Genomic DNA, 13,935 nt, shown 5'->3' on the forward strand with positions numbered 1-13,935 from the left:
GGATTCAGGACTTGGAATGTCTCCTCTGAGATCTCAATGGACATCTGAGTGTGGCTTCAGGACTTGGATTGTCTCTTCTGAGATCTCAATGGACATCTGAGTGTGGCTTCAGGACTTGGATTGTCTCCTCTGAGATCTCAATGGACATCTGAGTGTGGCTACAGGACTTGGATTGTCTCTTCTGAGATCTCAATGGACAACTGAGTGTGGCTTCAGGACTTGGATTGTCTCCTCTGAGATCTCAATGGACATTTGAGTTTGTATTCAGGACTTGGATTGTCTCCTCTGAGATCTCAATGGACATCTGAGTGTGGCTTCAGGACTTGGATTGCCTCCTCTGAGATCTCAATGGACATCTGAGTGTGGCTACAGGACTTGGATTGTCTCTTCTGAGATCTCAATGGACAACTGAGTGTGGCTTCAGGACTTGGATTGTCTCTTCTGAGATCTCTATGGACATCTGAGTGTGGCTTCAGGACTTGGATTGTCTCTTCTGAGATCTCAATGGACATCTGAGTGTGGCTTCAGGACTTGGATCGTCTCCTCTGAGATCTCAATGGACATCTGAGTGTGGCTTCACAACTTGGATTGTCTCCTCTGAGATCTCAATGGACATCTGAGTGTGGCTTCAGGACTTGGATTGTCTCTTCTGAGATCTCAATGGACATCTGATTGTGGCTTCACAACTTGGATGGTCTCCTCTGAGATCTCAATGGACATCTGAGTGTGGCTTCACAACTTGGATTGTCTCCTCTGAGATCTCAATGGACATCTGAGTGTGGCTTCAGGACTTGGATTGTCTCTTCTGAGATCTCAATGGACATCTGAGTGTGGCTTCAGGACTTGGATTGTCTCTTCTGAGATCTCAATAGACATCTGAGTGTGGCTTCAGGACTTGGATTGTCTCTTCTGAGATCTCAATGGACATCTGAGTGTGGCTTCAGGACTTGGATTGTCTCCTCTGAGATCTCAATGGACATCTGAGTGTGGCTTCAGGACTTGGATTGTCTCCTCTGAGATCTCAATGGACATCTGAGTGTGGCTTCAGGACTTGGATCGTCTCCTCTGAGATCTCAATGGACATCTGAGTGTGGCTTCACAACTTGGATTGTCTCCTCTGAGATCTCAATGGACATCTGAGTGTGGCTTCACAACTTGGATTGTCTCCTCTGAGATCTCAATGGACATCTGAGTGTGGCTTCAGGACTTGGATTGTCTCTTCTGAGATCTCAATGGACATCTGAGTGTGGCTTCAGGACTTGGATTGTCTCTTCTGAGATCTCAATAGACATCTGAGTGTGGATTCAGGACTTGGATTGTCTCCTCTGAGATCTCAATGGACATCTGAGTGTGGCTTCAGGACTTGGATCGTCTCCTCTGAGATCTCAATGGACATCTGAGTGTGGCTTCAGGACTTGGATTGTCTCTTCTGAGATCTCAACTGACATCTGAGTGTGGCTTCAGGACTTGGATCGTCTCCTCTGAGATCTCAATGGACATCTGAGTGTGGCTTCAGGACTTGGATTGTCTCTTCTGAGATCTCAATGGACATCTGAGTGTGGCTTCAGGACTTGGATTGTCTCTTCTGAGATCTCAATGGACATCTGAGTGTGGCTTCAGGACTTGGATTGTCTCCTCTGAGATCTCAATGGACATCTGAGTGTGGCTTCAGGACTTGGATCGTCTCCTCTGAGATCTCAATGGACATCTGAGTGTGGCTTCACAACTTGGATTGTCTCCTCTGAGATCTCAATGGACATCTGAGTGTGGCTTCAAGACTTGGATTGTCTCCTCTGAGATCTCAATGGACATCTGAGTGTGGCTTCAGGACTTGGATTGTCTCCTCTGAGATCTCAATGGACATCTGAGTGTGGCTTCAGGACTTGGATCGTCTCCTCTGAGATCTCAATGGACATCTGAGTGTGGCTTCAGGACTTGGATTGTCTCTTCTGAGATCTCAACGGACATCTGAGTGTGGCTTCACAACTTGGATTGTCTCCTCTGAGATCTCAATGGACATCTGAGTGTGGCTTCAGGACTTGGATTGTCTCCTCTGAGATCTCAATGGACATCTGAGTGTGGCTTCAGGACTTGGATTGTCTCCTCTGAGATCTCAATGGACATCTGAGTGTGGCTTCAGGACTTGGATTGTCTCCTCTGAGATCTCAATGGACATCTGAGTGTGGCTTCACAACTTGGATTGTCTCCTCTGAGATCTCAATGGACATCTGAGTGTGGCTTCAGGACTTGGATTGTCTCCTCTGAGATCTCAATGGACATCTGAGTGTGGCTTCACAACTTGGATTGTCTCCTCTGAGATCTCAATGGACATCTGAGTGTGGCTTCAGGACTTGGATTGTCTCTTCTGAGATCTCAATGGACATCTGAGTGTGGCTTCACAACTTGGATTGTCTCCTCTGAGATCTCAATGGACATCTGAGTGTGGCTTCAGGACTTGGATTGTCTCTTCTGAGATCTCAATGGACATCTGAGTGTGGCTTCAGGACTTGGATGGTCTCCTCTGAGATCTCAATGGACATCTGAGTGTGGCTTCAGGACTTGGATTGTCTCTTCTGAGATCTCAATGGACATCTGAGTGTGGCTTCAGGACTTGGATTGTCTCCTCTGAGATCTCAATGGACATCTGAGTGTGGATTCAGGACTAAGACTGTTTTCTTCAAGTCTTCAGTGGACATCTGACTGTGGATTTAAGACTTAGACCATCTTCTGTGAGGCCTCAATGGACATGTCAGAGTGATTTTAGGACCTGGATAGGGAGCGGTCTATTTTCAATCTATCTATGGGCAGGATGGTTGTACACAAGTCAAACTCTCTGTATAACCAACCTGTCTGGTTCTTTTTTTTTTTTTGCTTGATCAGAGCCACCAGCACCGATCAAGGTATTCTGACGGTGGGGAACCCTCCTCGCTGTCAGAATACAATGGCTCCGCGGGAGGGATCCCCTCACTCAGTGTTGATGGGGAATCGGCACGTTGAATGTAAAAAATGTATAATGTATATGTAGACTGTCTTCTCTGAAGCCTCAATGGACATGATGGTAAGGCTGGTCAAACAAAATAAAAAACGACTGACACCGGTGGCAGAACTACCACAAAGGTCGCACTGGCGACCGGGCCCTGGTGTTTTGCCACTGTGGGGGGCCCCAAGGCAGCAAGAAGGGGGCCCGCTGCAGAACATGTGAAAGAGTCCCGCTGCCAGACTGTAATAAAGGGTCCTATAACAAGAGTAAAAGGACCCCGGGCCCTGAAGGTTCTAGCTATTCCCCTGGATGAAGGGATCCTTCTATAACATCTCATGTATCTCATCACAATTTGCCTCCATTGGAGGAAGGTTATCGGTTTGCATTGTATTGGGCCCTCAGGATGTCTGCGCCTGTAGAGGTCAAATCTCAGACATGACCCTTAACAAGTCAGCAGTTTAGTTTAATTTCAGGGCTGGTGTTGTCCATACTTGTCGAAGTCAGGTCTCAGGAATGACCCTCAAGCTTCATTTCAAGGCTCGTGAGGTTCATAATTATCAAGTCGGTTATCTGGACAGGAGTCTATAGTTCAGTTTGGTTTCAGGGCTGGTTACAGCTATACGTGTCAAAGTCAGGTCTCAGGCATGACCCTCAATGAGTCCGTAGTTCATTTCAGGGCGGGTGATGTCCATACTTGTTGTGGTGAGTTCTCAAACATGACCCTTGAAGAGTTTGCAGCTCAGTTTCATTTTAGGGCTGGTGATGTTTTTATTTATGAGGTCCGTTATCTGGACGTGACCCTCAATGAGTCCGTAGTTTAGTTTAATTCCTGGGTGGGCTATGTCCATATTTGTGGGAGTCGGTCTCAGGAATGACCCGCAATGAGTCCGTAGTTCATTTCAGGGCGGGCGATGTCCATATTTGTGGGAGTCGGTCTCAGGAATGACCCGCAATGAGTCCGTAGTTCATTTCAGGGCGGGCGATGTCCATATTTGTGGGAGTCGGTCTCAGGAATGACCCGCAATGAGTCCGTAGTTCATTTCAGGGCGGGCGATGTCCATATTTGTGGGAGTCGGTCTCAGGAATGACCCGCAATGAGTCCGTAGTTTAGTTTAATTCCTGGGTGGGCTATGTCCATATTTGTGGGAGTCGGTCTCAGGAATGACCCGCAATGAGTCCGTAGTTCATTTCAGGGCGGGCGATGTCCATATTTGTGGGAGTCGGTCTCAGGAATGACCCGCAATGAGTCCGTAGTTCATTCCAGGGCTGGCGATGTCCATATTTGTGGGAGTCGGTCTCAGGAATGACCCGCAATGAGTCCGTAGTTCATTTCAGGGCGGGCGATGTCCATATTTGTGGGAGTCGGTCTCAGGAATGACCCGCAATGAGTCCGTAGTTCATTCCAGGGCTGGCGATGTCCATATTTGTGGGAGTCGGTCTCAGGAATGACCCGCAATGAGTCCGTAGTTCATTTCAGGGCGGGTGATGTCCATATTTGTGGGAGTCGGTCTCAGGAATGACCCGCAATGAGTCCGTAGTTCATTTCAGGGCGGGCGATGTCCATATTTGTGGGAGTCGGTCTCAGGAATGACCCGCAATGAGTCCGTAGTTCATTTCAGGGCGGGCGATGTCCATATTTGTGGGAGTCGGTCTCAGGAATGACCCGCAATGAGTCCGTAGTTCATTTCAGGGCGGGCGATGTCCATATTTGTGGGAGTGAAGCCTTGGACATGGTCCTTTAACAAGTTCGTAGTTCAGCCTCATGAGATGTCGTTGTGACTGGAGACTCTGATTTTGACTTTGGAAAGTAAGGCAATTCTTCCTGCTGCTTCTTCTTTCTTCCACATTAAACACATCTTCCCTACCAGAAATCCACAGTCTCCGAGTCCTCCAGTTTGTCTCGCTCGGACATCAGCCTTCATCATGGATGGCCTTGTTATACACAGTGGACGCCTTATATTATTCATATCTGTGTGTTGAAGGAAGTGTATGGGCCCCTCAGGGCCCCCCATGTCAGGATGACAACTTTGTTTATCTTGCTTGTATCTTGCCTTGGTTGTCACTTCAGTTTCTTCCAAGAAACGAACCCGACTGTTGCCTCTACAGCTTATTTACTGCCATTCTACTTTGTGGCACGCAGTCCGTGGTGCACTTGTGTTAATTAGGGAGAAGCTTCGCCTGCTTTGGATTGTCCCATCATTTGCACATTGTCAGTTGTCTGCTCTTCTTCTCTTACACAGGTTGTACCTAGAGAGGCAGAAGCCATCTTTTCGCATGCACTCAGTGAAATGTGGCGGCACTGAAGTTCACCTTTCTCTATGTCCCTTGGAGTTCTACAAAGTGAACAGTACAGACAGCTGTCAAGATGGATCGCCGGTTGTGATAAGCTGTACGGTTGGACCGGCCTTTGTGGGTCATGGAGCTCCAGCCCAGGCCGCCATGAAGAAGAAGAAGGTATCACAGCAACGACGTGAGGTCAGTGATTCTTCTTCAATGCACCTGCGTTCATAAATCTACCGAGTGAAGAGTATCGGCCAAGTTTATTCATGCTCTTCATTGCAGGAGCTCATTCGGCTGAAGGGAGGCGCTCGCCCAGGAGAAGGCCGAGTGGAAATCTTAAAGAAGGGAGAATGGGGAACAGTGTGCGATGACCGTTGGGATGTACAGGCTGCCAGTGTGGTGTGTAGACAGCTGGGCTTTGGAAGTGCCAAGGAGGCTTTAACAGGGGCGCGAATGGGGCAAGGTGAGAGACCGAGAGGATCTGAAATTAGACATTACCGAATGTAGGTACCCTGTTTCCCCTAAAATAAGACCTAGCCTGATTGTCGGTGATGGCTGCAATATAAGCCCTACCACCCAAATAAGCCCTACCCTGTTTCCTCAAAAACAAGCCCTACCCTGAAAAGAAGACCTACAAGGACTTTAACTAGGGCTTATTTGGGGGGTAGGGCTTTTATTGCAGCTATCACCGACAATCACACTAGGTCTTATTTTAGGGGAAACAGGGTACTACCATACACAGCTGTATAGCCACCCAAATAGAGGGCCATTTATCCAACTGTCCAATCACAGCTTGCGTTTTTGGCAATCTAACATTATATAAATATATTTAGTCAATGTTTCTTTCATTATCTGGTTAGTTTGACAAGTTCAAAACATATCAGTGCACTTTTCTGAAGTTCACGGAGGAGTGTTATCTAGAATCCATTGACAAATCATACTTCTGTCACAGGCATGGGTCAGATCCACATGAGCGAAGTGCGATGTACGGGCAAAGAAGACTCCCTCTTTGACTGCCAGTACAAGAACATCACACAGGAGGACTGCAAACACAGTGAGGACGCCTCCGTCAAGTGCAACATTCCATACATGGGGTATGAAAACACGGTCAGTAACGCCATACTTTCCTCTATAAGATTATCACACATGTCAAGTTCTGATTATTGCATGGATTGTGATTGTGGGACATTGTGGGAGAGACAGAGAAGAGGGAAGAATCTGTGGACTAATGTGTGGATGGGAAGAGAAGGAACATTCTTCAGAAGAGTATGGTATATTGGATGGAGTGGAATATATGGAGTGATGTGTTGTGGGACATGTGAGGGTTTTCTGGAGATATGTAAGAGAAGGAAGAGTCTTCAGAAGAGTATGGGATTTTGGATGAAGTGGAATATATTGAGTGACGTGAGGTGGGGCATGTGAGGGTTTTCTGGAAATGTGGAGGAAAAGGAAGAGTCTTCAGAAGAGTATGGTATTGTGGATGGAGTGGAATATATGGAGTGATGTGTTGTGGGACATGTGAGGGTTTTCTGGAGATGTGGAGGAGAGTGAATAGTCTTTAGAAGAGTATGGCATTGTGGATGGAGTGGAAATATTGAGTAATGTGAGATGGGACATGTGAGGATTTTCTGGAGATGTGGAAGACATGGAAGATTTTTCAGAAGAGTATGGTATTGTGGTTGGAGTGGAATATATGGAGTGATGTGAGGTGGAACGTGTGAGAGTTTTCTGGAGGTGTGGAGAGAGAAGAGTCTTCAGAAGAGTATGGTGTTGTGGATGGAGTGGAATATATGGAGTGATGTGAGGTGGAACGTGTGAGAGTTTTCTGGAGATATGGAAGAGAAGAGTCTTCAGAAGAGTATGGTGTTGTAGTTGGAGTGGAATATATGGAGGTATGTGAGGTGGAACGTGTGAGAGTTTTCTGGAGGTGTGGAGAGAGAAGAGTCTTCAGAAGAGTATGGTGTTGTGGATGGAGTGGAGTGATGTGTTGTGGGACATGATAGAGTTTTCTGGAGATGCGGAGAGAGAAGAGTCTTCAGAAGAGTATGGGATTGTGGATGGAGTGGAATATATAGAGTGATGTTTTGTGGGAAACGTGATGGTTTTCTGGTGATATGGAAGAGAAGGAAGAGTCTTCAGAAGAGTATGGTGTTGTGGATGGAGTAGAATATATTGAGTGATGTGAGGTGGAACGTGTGAGAGATTTCTGAAGGTATGGAAGAGAAGAGTCTTCAGAAGAGTATGGTGTTGTGGACTGAGTAGAATATATGGAGTGATGTGAGGTGGAACGTGTGAGAGATTTCTGGAGATGCGGAGAGAGAAGAGTCTTCAGACGAGTATGGTATTGTGGATGGAGTGGAGTGATGTGTTGTGGGACATGTGAAGGTTTTCTGGAGATGTGGAGAGAGAAGAGTCTTCAGAAGAGTATGGCATTGTGGATGGAGTGGAGTGACGTGTTGTGGGACATGTGAAGGTTTTCTGGAGAAGCAGTGAATCCCTCCACAACCTCCTCTAGGGGGCAGCAATTTTACGGTTTTCTGACCAAAGAGTACAGAGAGTAAGATCTGTAAAAGGCAGCCAGGGTGATTATCCTGATCCGTGTCTCTGATTGGACGTTTTCTCTGCACGGAAGAAGCGTGTCCGTGTCTCCAGTGTCATCTTTTTCTTTTGTGAATGAAGATTTGGTTGGTAGGAATGGTTCTTCAGACCCCCAACACTGGTCCAGCAGAGCGGTCTCCAGCACTATCAGTTGGCAGGCCATACTTGGCTCATATGTCATGTGTCATACCAGGTCTCTATGGCCAACTTATTTGGTCAGGTGAATAAAATCTTTAGGGGAACGATGGGCGGGTGAGACGAATGCGAGACTCCAGAGCGATCTTCATTCTACATCTACAATCGTCATTTTCAGATCGGTCTGGGAGTCCGGAGAACATCTTCTCTATGTTGTGTGAGAAAAGGCCGGACTCATATGTGCCAAAGCATAATTCTTTTCACTGTAGCTCCTTCTATCTCAACTCCCAGATCCGCCTGCACGGGGGCAGATCCCAGCATGAGGGGCGGGTGGAGGTGTTATGGGGACCTCGAGGACAAGAACGCTGGGGCCTGGTGTGTGGAGAAGGCTGGGGAAGTAGAGAGGCCAATGTTGTCTGCCAGCAGTTGGGTCTCGGATTCGTCAGCAGTGCACTGCAGGTACGTAGAATCGGGGGGTCCTGGAGATAAAGAACTATAGGGGGTGCCAAAACCAGCAAAAGTGGGATAGCAGGCAATTCCAGGATGCATGCATAGCACTGAGCAGAATTCAAGAGGGACCCGTATGTAGGACTAGAGGAAGCATTACATAGGAATAACATTTGTGGAATCCTCAGAGGGAATAATGGGGGGGGGGGTCTAAGAAAATAGATAAAATATTATGGTAAGACCCCCGCTGATACAGATATATGGCTCTTCTTACAGCTGATTGTTGGTGGCTGGGATTACTAACCTCACCTCTCAGTGCTGCTCTTCTCACCCTCAGCTATGTGTTCACTTTTATATACCATGAAGGTTAGCACTCGCCCCAGAACCCCCCCCCAATGGAGGTATAGATCCTCGAGATGGAAGCAGATGGTATATAAATGATGAAATAAAGACAGATCGCTCCCCTTCATTCCAGAATTCATCCCCAATACGCTGACAATAGACTGGGAATCGAGAGACACCAAACCAAGGACTATGGCCGCACACAGAAGCAATGTACAGTGTTTGGTTCTGGCCATTGTATGTGGAATCTTCCACAACAGAGTCCTGTTATAAGAACACTTGTCAATGCAAGGAATGGAAATGTTCTCCTTAAAGGAGGCCTCGGACTCCCCTCATAAATATGGAGTTATAAAATACCAACATTAGAGAACTTTGGGAAGAAAACGGATGAGCTTTCATACGGGACCGGCTCCTCCTTGTTGCCTCATTCCTCACAGATGAGGACCTTTTTTTCTTGTTGCAGCAAACATCAAATAATACAACCGTCAACTATTCATGGGGCACCAGCAGACACCACACAATACAACAATCTAATGTTCAATGGGGTATCAACAGACACCACGCAATATGACCGTCTAAGGTCCACGGGGCATCAGCAGACACCACACAATACAACAATCTAATGTCTATGGGGTAACAACAGACACCATGCAATATGACCGTCTAAGGTCCACGGGGCATCAGCAGACACCACACATTATGACCATCTGATATCAATGGGGCACCAGCAGACACCACACAATACAGCCATCTAATGTCTATGGGGTAACAACAGACACCATGCAATATGACTAACTAAGGTACAGACACCACACAATATGACTATATGATGCCAATTGGGCACCAGTAGACACCACACAATACAGCCATCTACTGTCCATGGGGCACCAACAGACACCAGGCAATATGATGATCTGATGTCAATGAGGCACCAGCAGACACCACACAATATGACTATCCAATGTCCATGGGGCACCAGCAGACACCACACAATACAACAATCTAATGTCTATGGGGTAACAACAGACACCACACAATATGACTATATGATGCCAATTGGGCACCAGTAGACACCACACAATACAGCCATCTAATGTCTCTAATGTCCATGGGGCACCAACAGACACCAGGCAATATGACCAGCTATGGTCCATGGGGCACAAACAGACACCATGCAATATGACTAGCTAAGGTTCATGGGGCACCAACATACATAATATGACTAGCTAAGGTCCATGGGGCATCAACAGACACCATGCAATATGACTATCTAAGTTCCACGGGGCATCAACAGACACCACACATAATGACTATCTGATATCAATGAGGCACCAGTAGACACCACACAATACAGCCATCTAATGTCCATGGGGCACCAGCAGACACCACACAATATGACCATCTAAGGTCCATGGGGCACCAGCAGACACCACACAATATGACCATCTAAGGTCCATGGGGCACCAGCAGACACCACACAATATGACCATCTAAGGTCCATGGGGCACCAGCAGACACCACACAATATGACCATCTAAGGTCCATGGGGCACCAGCAGACACTACACAATATGATGGTCTGATGTCAATGAGGCACCAGCAGACACCACGCAATATGACCATCTAAGGTCCATGGGGCACCAGCAGACACCACACAATACAACGATCTAATGTCTATGGGGCAACTACAGACACCATGCAATATCACTATCTAAGTTCCATGGGGCATCAACAGACACCACACATAATGACTATCTGATATCAATGAGGCACCAGTAGACACCATACAATACAGCCATCTACTGTCCATGGGGCACCAACAGACACCATGCAATATGACCATCTAAGATCCATGGGGCACCAACAGACACCACACAATATGACTATCCAATGTCCATGGGGCACCGGCAGACACCACACAATATGACTATCCAATGTCCATGGGGCACCAACAGACACCACACAATATGACCATCTAAGATCCATGGGGCACCAACAGACACCACACAATATGACTATCCAATGTCCATGGGGCACCGGCAGACACCACACAATACAACAATCTAATGTCTATGGGGCAACAACACACCATGCAATATGACTAACTAAAGTCCATGCAGCACCAACAGACACCACACAATATGACTATCTAATGCCAATGAGGCACCAGCAGGCACTGCTGGCAGAAGCATGTTTTGAAGGGGGGTGATAGATTGAAAAGCTTTGTACAATTGCTATTTTATTCTCCCTGATATGCCAACACCATAGCTATTTCTAGTACACCACCCTGCCATCTCCATAGGGTGCATATGGAAAGCTGCACCATGTAACCATTCTTGATACCATACCAGCTAAAACACCCTGAGGGTGATACAACTGACCTCCATCTACTTTCTGAAATCTAAGGCCAGCTTTGCTATTTTGTACAGCCAGCCTGACGCCATGTCTATCCTCTGGAATAGTAGGACACGGTTGTGGCCCTCAGTGAAGGTTGGGAAGAATATGAGCCCCTCAGCGTGGCTCCATTAAACTGGCAATACAAGGAAAGGGTGGGGTTCTGTGCCTGCCATGTGCATGTCGCTCCTCTGGGCTGGTCTCTGTGCAGTAGGGTTGCTGTGTGTTGTCTGTGTAGGCTCTCCTGTGTATGTGTTGGTTGCATTGATGGATGGGCTGCTATGCTGTATGTTCATGGTTTGGTTTGAGGTAAGTTTGCCGCCTGCTTTGTCTCCTGTGTACGTCTCTCCTGTGTACGTGTTGGTGGCGTTGATGGATGGGCTGCTATGCTGTATGTTCATGGTTTGGTTTGAGGTAAGTTTGCCGCCTGCTTTGTTTCCTGTGTACGTCTCTCCTGTGTATGTGTTGGTGGCGTTGATGGATGGGCTGCTATGCTGTATGTTCATGGTTTGGTTTGAGGTAAGTCTGCTGCCTGCTTTGTCTCCTGTGTACGTCTCTCCTGTGTACGTCTCTCCTGTGTACGTCTCTCCTGTGTACGTGTTGGTGGCGTTGATGGATGGGCTGCTATGCTGTATGTTCATGGTTTGGTTTAAGGTAAGTTTGCCGCACGCTTTGTTAATTGTGGTCTCCCAGGAAGCCTCCAGTCTTGTCTTGTTGTTCACTTGTCTCCATGAAGAAGCTTGTCTCTGCTTCTTGTAAATATGACATTTACCTCCAGTGTCCCTTCATATTTCTGATGTCCACCAGAGTTGCTCCCACCTCACAGTGCCCATGTTGTCGTACCATGTAATTGACCTCAATGGTGCTTTGTCTGATGTCTCTATGTCACTGCTTGCCGCACTCTGGCTGCCTCACAGATACGCATTGTTGGGGGGCGCACACGGTATGAGGGGCGCGTGGAACTGAAGCTTGGAACGTCTTGGGGTTACCTGTGCAGCGATGGCTGGACCACTAAGGAGGCAATGGTGGCTTGTCGGCAGCTCGGCTTGGGGTACTCTCTGCATGCTGTGACGGTACGTACAGTGGAGGGTCTTACCTGTCCCCATGTTATGTATATGAGAATAAAGTGTGAGGCTGAGAGGACCTCATAGAATGAATAGAGGGTCACAGTACCATATAGAAGATGGGTGGGGGGGGGGGTATACAATAATCAGACTCTGCATGGTGTAATATTTAGGTTTGGAGTGTTTGTTCTGCTTGCGCTGTTATGTATCATTGTCTTCACCCAGGAAACCTGGTACTGGGACTCTAGCAATATGACGGATATGATCATGAGTGGGGTGCGCTGCTCCGGCACTGAGATGTCCCTACAGCAGTGTACTCATCACCGCGCCGTCAGCTGCAAGAACACCGGCTCACGGCATGCAGCTGGAGTCATATGTTCTGAAAGTGAGTATGGTAATAAAGATATCGGATGATACGTCAGAGAATGGAAAGGAAGGGGCTTCAGCTCTGTAGGTGGGCAGTTGGAAAGATTTCCCATAATCTGGTCTAGTTCTTTTGAGCGAAGCTCTTATAGAAGGTGACTATTCACTACCTTTGTAGAAGGGACCAGAGAGTCAATAGATGGAATAGAAGTCCAGCTTCAGAGGGTGGAGGGAGGTTCTGGTATTTGGAGGACCATGGCTCATCAGGTATAGGACATGAGGTGATGACCTATGTTTTTTGTCAGTGGAGGACCATGGCTCATCAGGTATAGGGTAGAAGGTGATGGCCTCTGGTTTTTGTCAGTGGAGGAACATGGCTCATCAGGTATAGGGTAGAAGGTGATGGCCTCTGGTTTTTGTCAGTGGAGGAACATGGCTCATCAGGTATAGGGTAGAAGGTGATGGCCTCTGTTTGTTGTCAGTGGAGGAACATGGCTCATCAGGTATAGGGTAGAAGGTGATGGCCTCTGGGTTTTGTCAGTGGAGGAACATGGCTCATCAGGTATAGGGTAGAAGGTGATGGCCTCTGGTTTTTGTCAGTGGAGGAACATGGCTCATCAGGTATAGGGTAGAAGGGTTATGGCCTCTGGGTTTTGTCAGTGGAGGAACATGTCTCATCAGATATAGGGTAGAAGGTGATGGTCTCTGTTTGTTGTCAGTGGAGGAACATGGCTCATCAGGTATAGGGTAGAAGGTGATGGCCTCTGGGTTTTGTCAGTGGAGGAACATGGCTCATCAGGTATAGGGTAGAAGGTGATGGCCTCTGTTTGTTGTCAGTGGAGGAACATGGCTCATCAGGTATAGGGTAGAAGGAGATGGCCTCTGTTTGTTGTCAGTGGAGGACCATGGCTCATCAGGTATAGGGTAGAAGGTGATGGCCTCTGTTTGTTGTCAGTGGAGGACCATGGCTCATCAGGTATAGGGTAGAAGGTGATGGCCTCTGGTTTTTGTCAGTGGAGGAACATGGCTCATCAGGTATAGGGTAGAAGGTGATGGCCTCTGGTTTTTGTCAGTGGAGGAACATGGCTCATCAGGTATAGGGTAGAAGGTGATGGCCTCTGGTTTTTGTCAGTGGAGGAACATGGCTCATCAGGTATAGGGTAGAAGGTGATGGCCTCTGGGTTTTGTCAATGGAGGAACATGGCTCATCAGGTATAGGGTAGAAGGTGATGACCTCTGGTTTTTGTCAGTGGAGGACCATGGCTCATCAGGTATAGGGTAGAAGGTGATGGCCTCTGTTTTTTGTCAGTGGAGGAACATGGCTCATCAGGTA

The 13,935-nt window shown here is 47.5% G+C and overlaps 1 protein-coding gene across 11 annotated transcripts in view; it reads left to right on the plus strand.

Moving 5' to 3' along the window:
* The window catches only part of LOXL3 (lysyl oxidase like 3), a 105,665-nt gene that overhangs the window by 66,704 nt on the left and 25,026 nt on the right, over positions 1-13,935 (plus strand). For 9 of the 11 annotated variants that reach the window (XM_077478251.1, XM_077478247.1, XM_077478250.1 and 6 more), the window contains 5 exons: positions 5,221-5,455; positions 5,543-5,723; positions 6,213-6,367; positions 8,285-8,452; positions 12,465-12,624. In XM_077478251.1, coding sequence (XP_077334377.1) covers positions 5,221-5,455; positions 5,543-5,723; positions 6,213-6,367; positions 8,285-8,452; positions 12,465-12,624 — 899 coding nt within the window. Of the gene's footprint in view, positions 1-5,220; positions 5,456-5,542; positions 5,724-6,212; positions 6,368-8,284; positions 8,453-12,092; positions 12,249-12,464; positions 12,625-13,935 lie in introns of all 11 variants that reach the window. The other 2 variants (XM_077478248.1, XM_077478254.1) reach the window with 2 other exon arrangements.

This window comes from Lithobates pipiens, unplaced genomic scaffold (assembly GCF_037356315.1).
Source record: "Lithobates pipiens isolate NorthernLeopardFrog02 unplaced genomic scaffold, aLitPip1_a1.2 Scaffold_13, whole genome shotgun sequence".
NCBI lineage: Eukaryota > Metazoa > Chordata > Amphibia > Anura > Ranidae > Lithobates > Lithobates pipiens.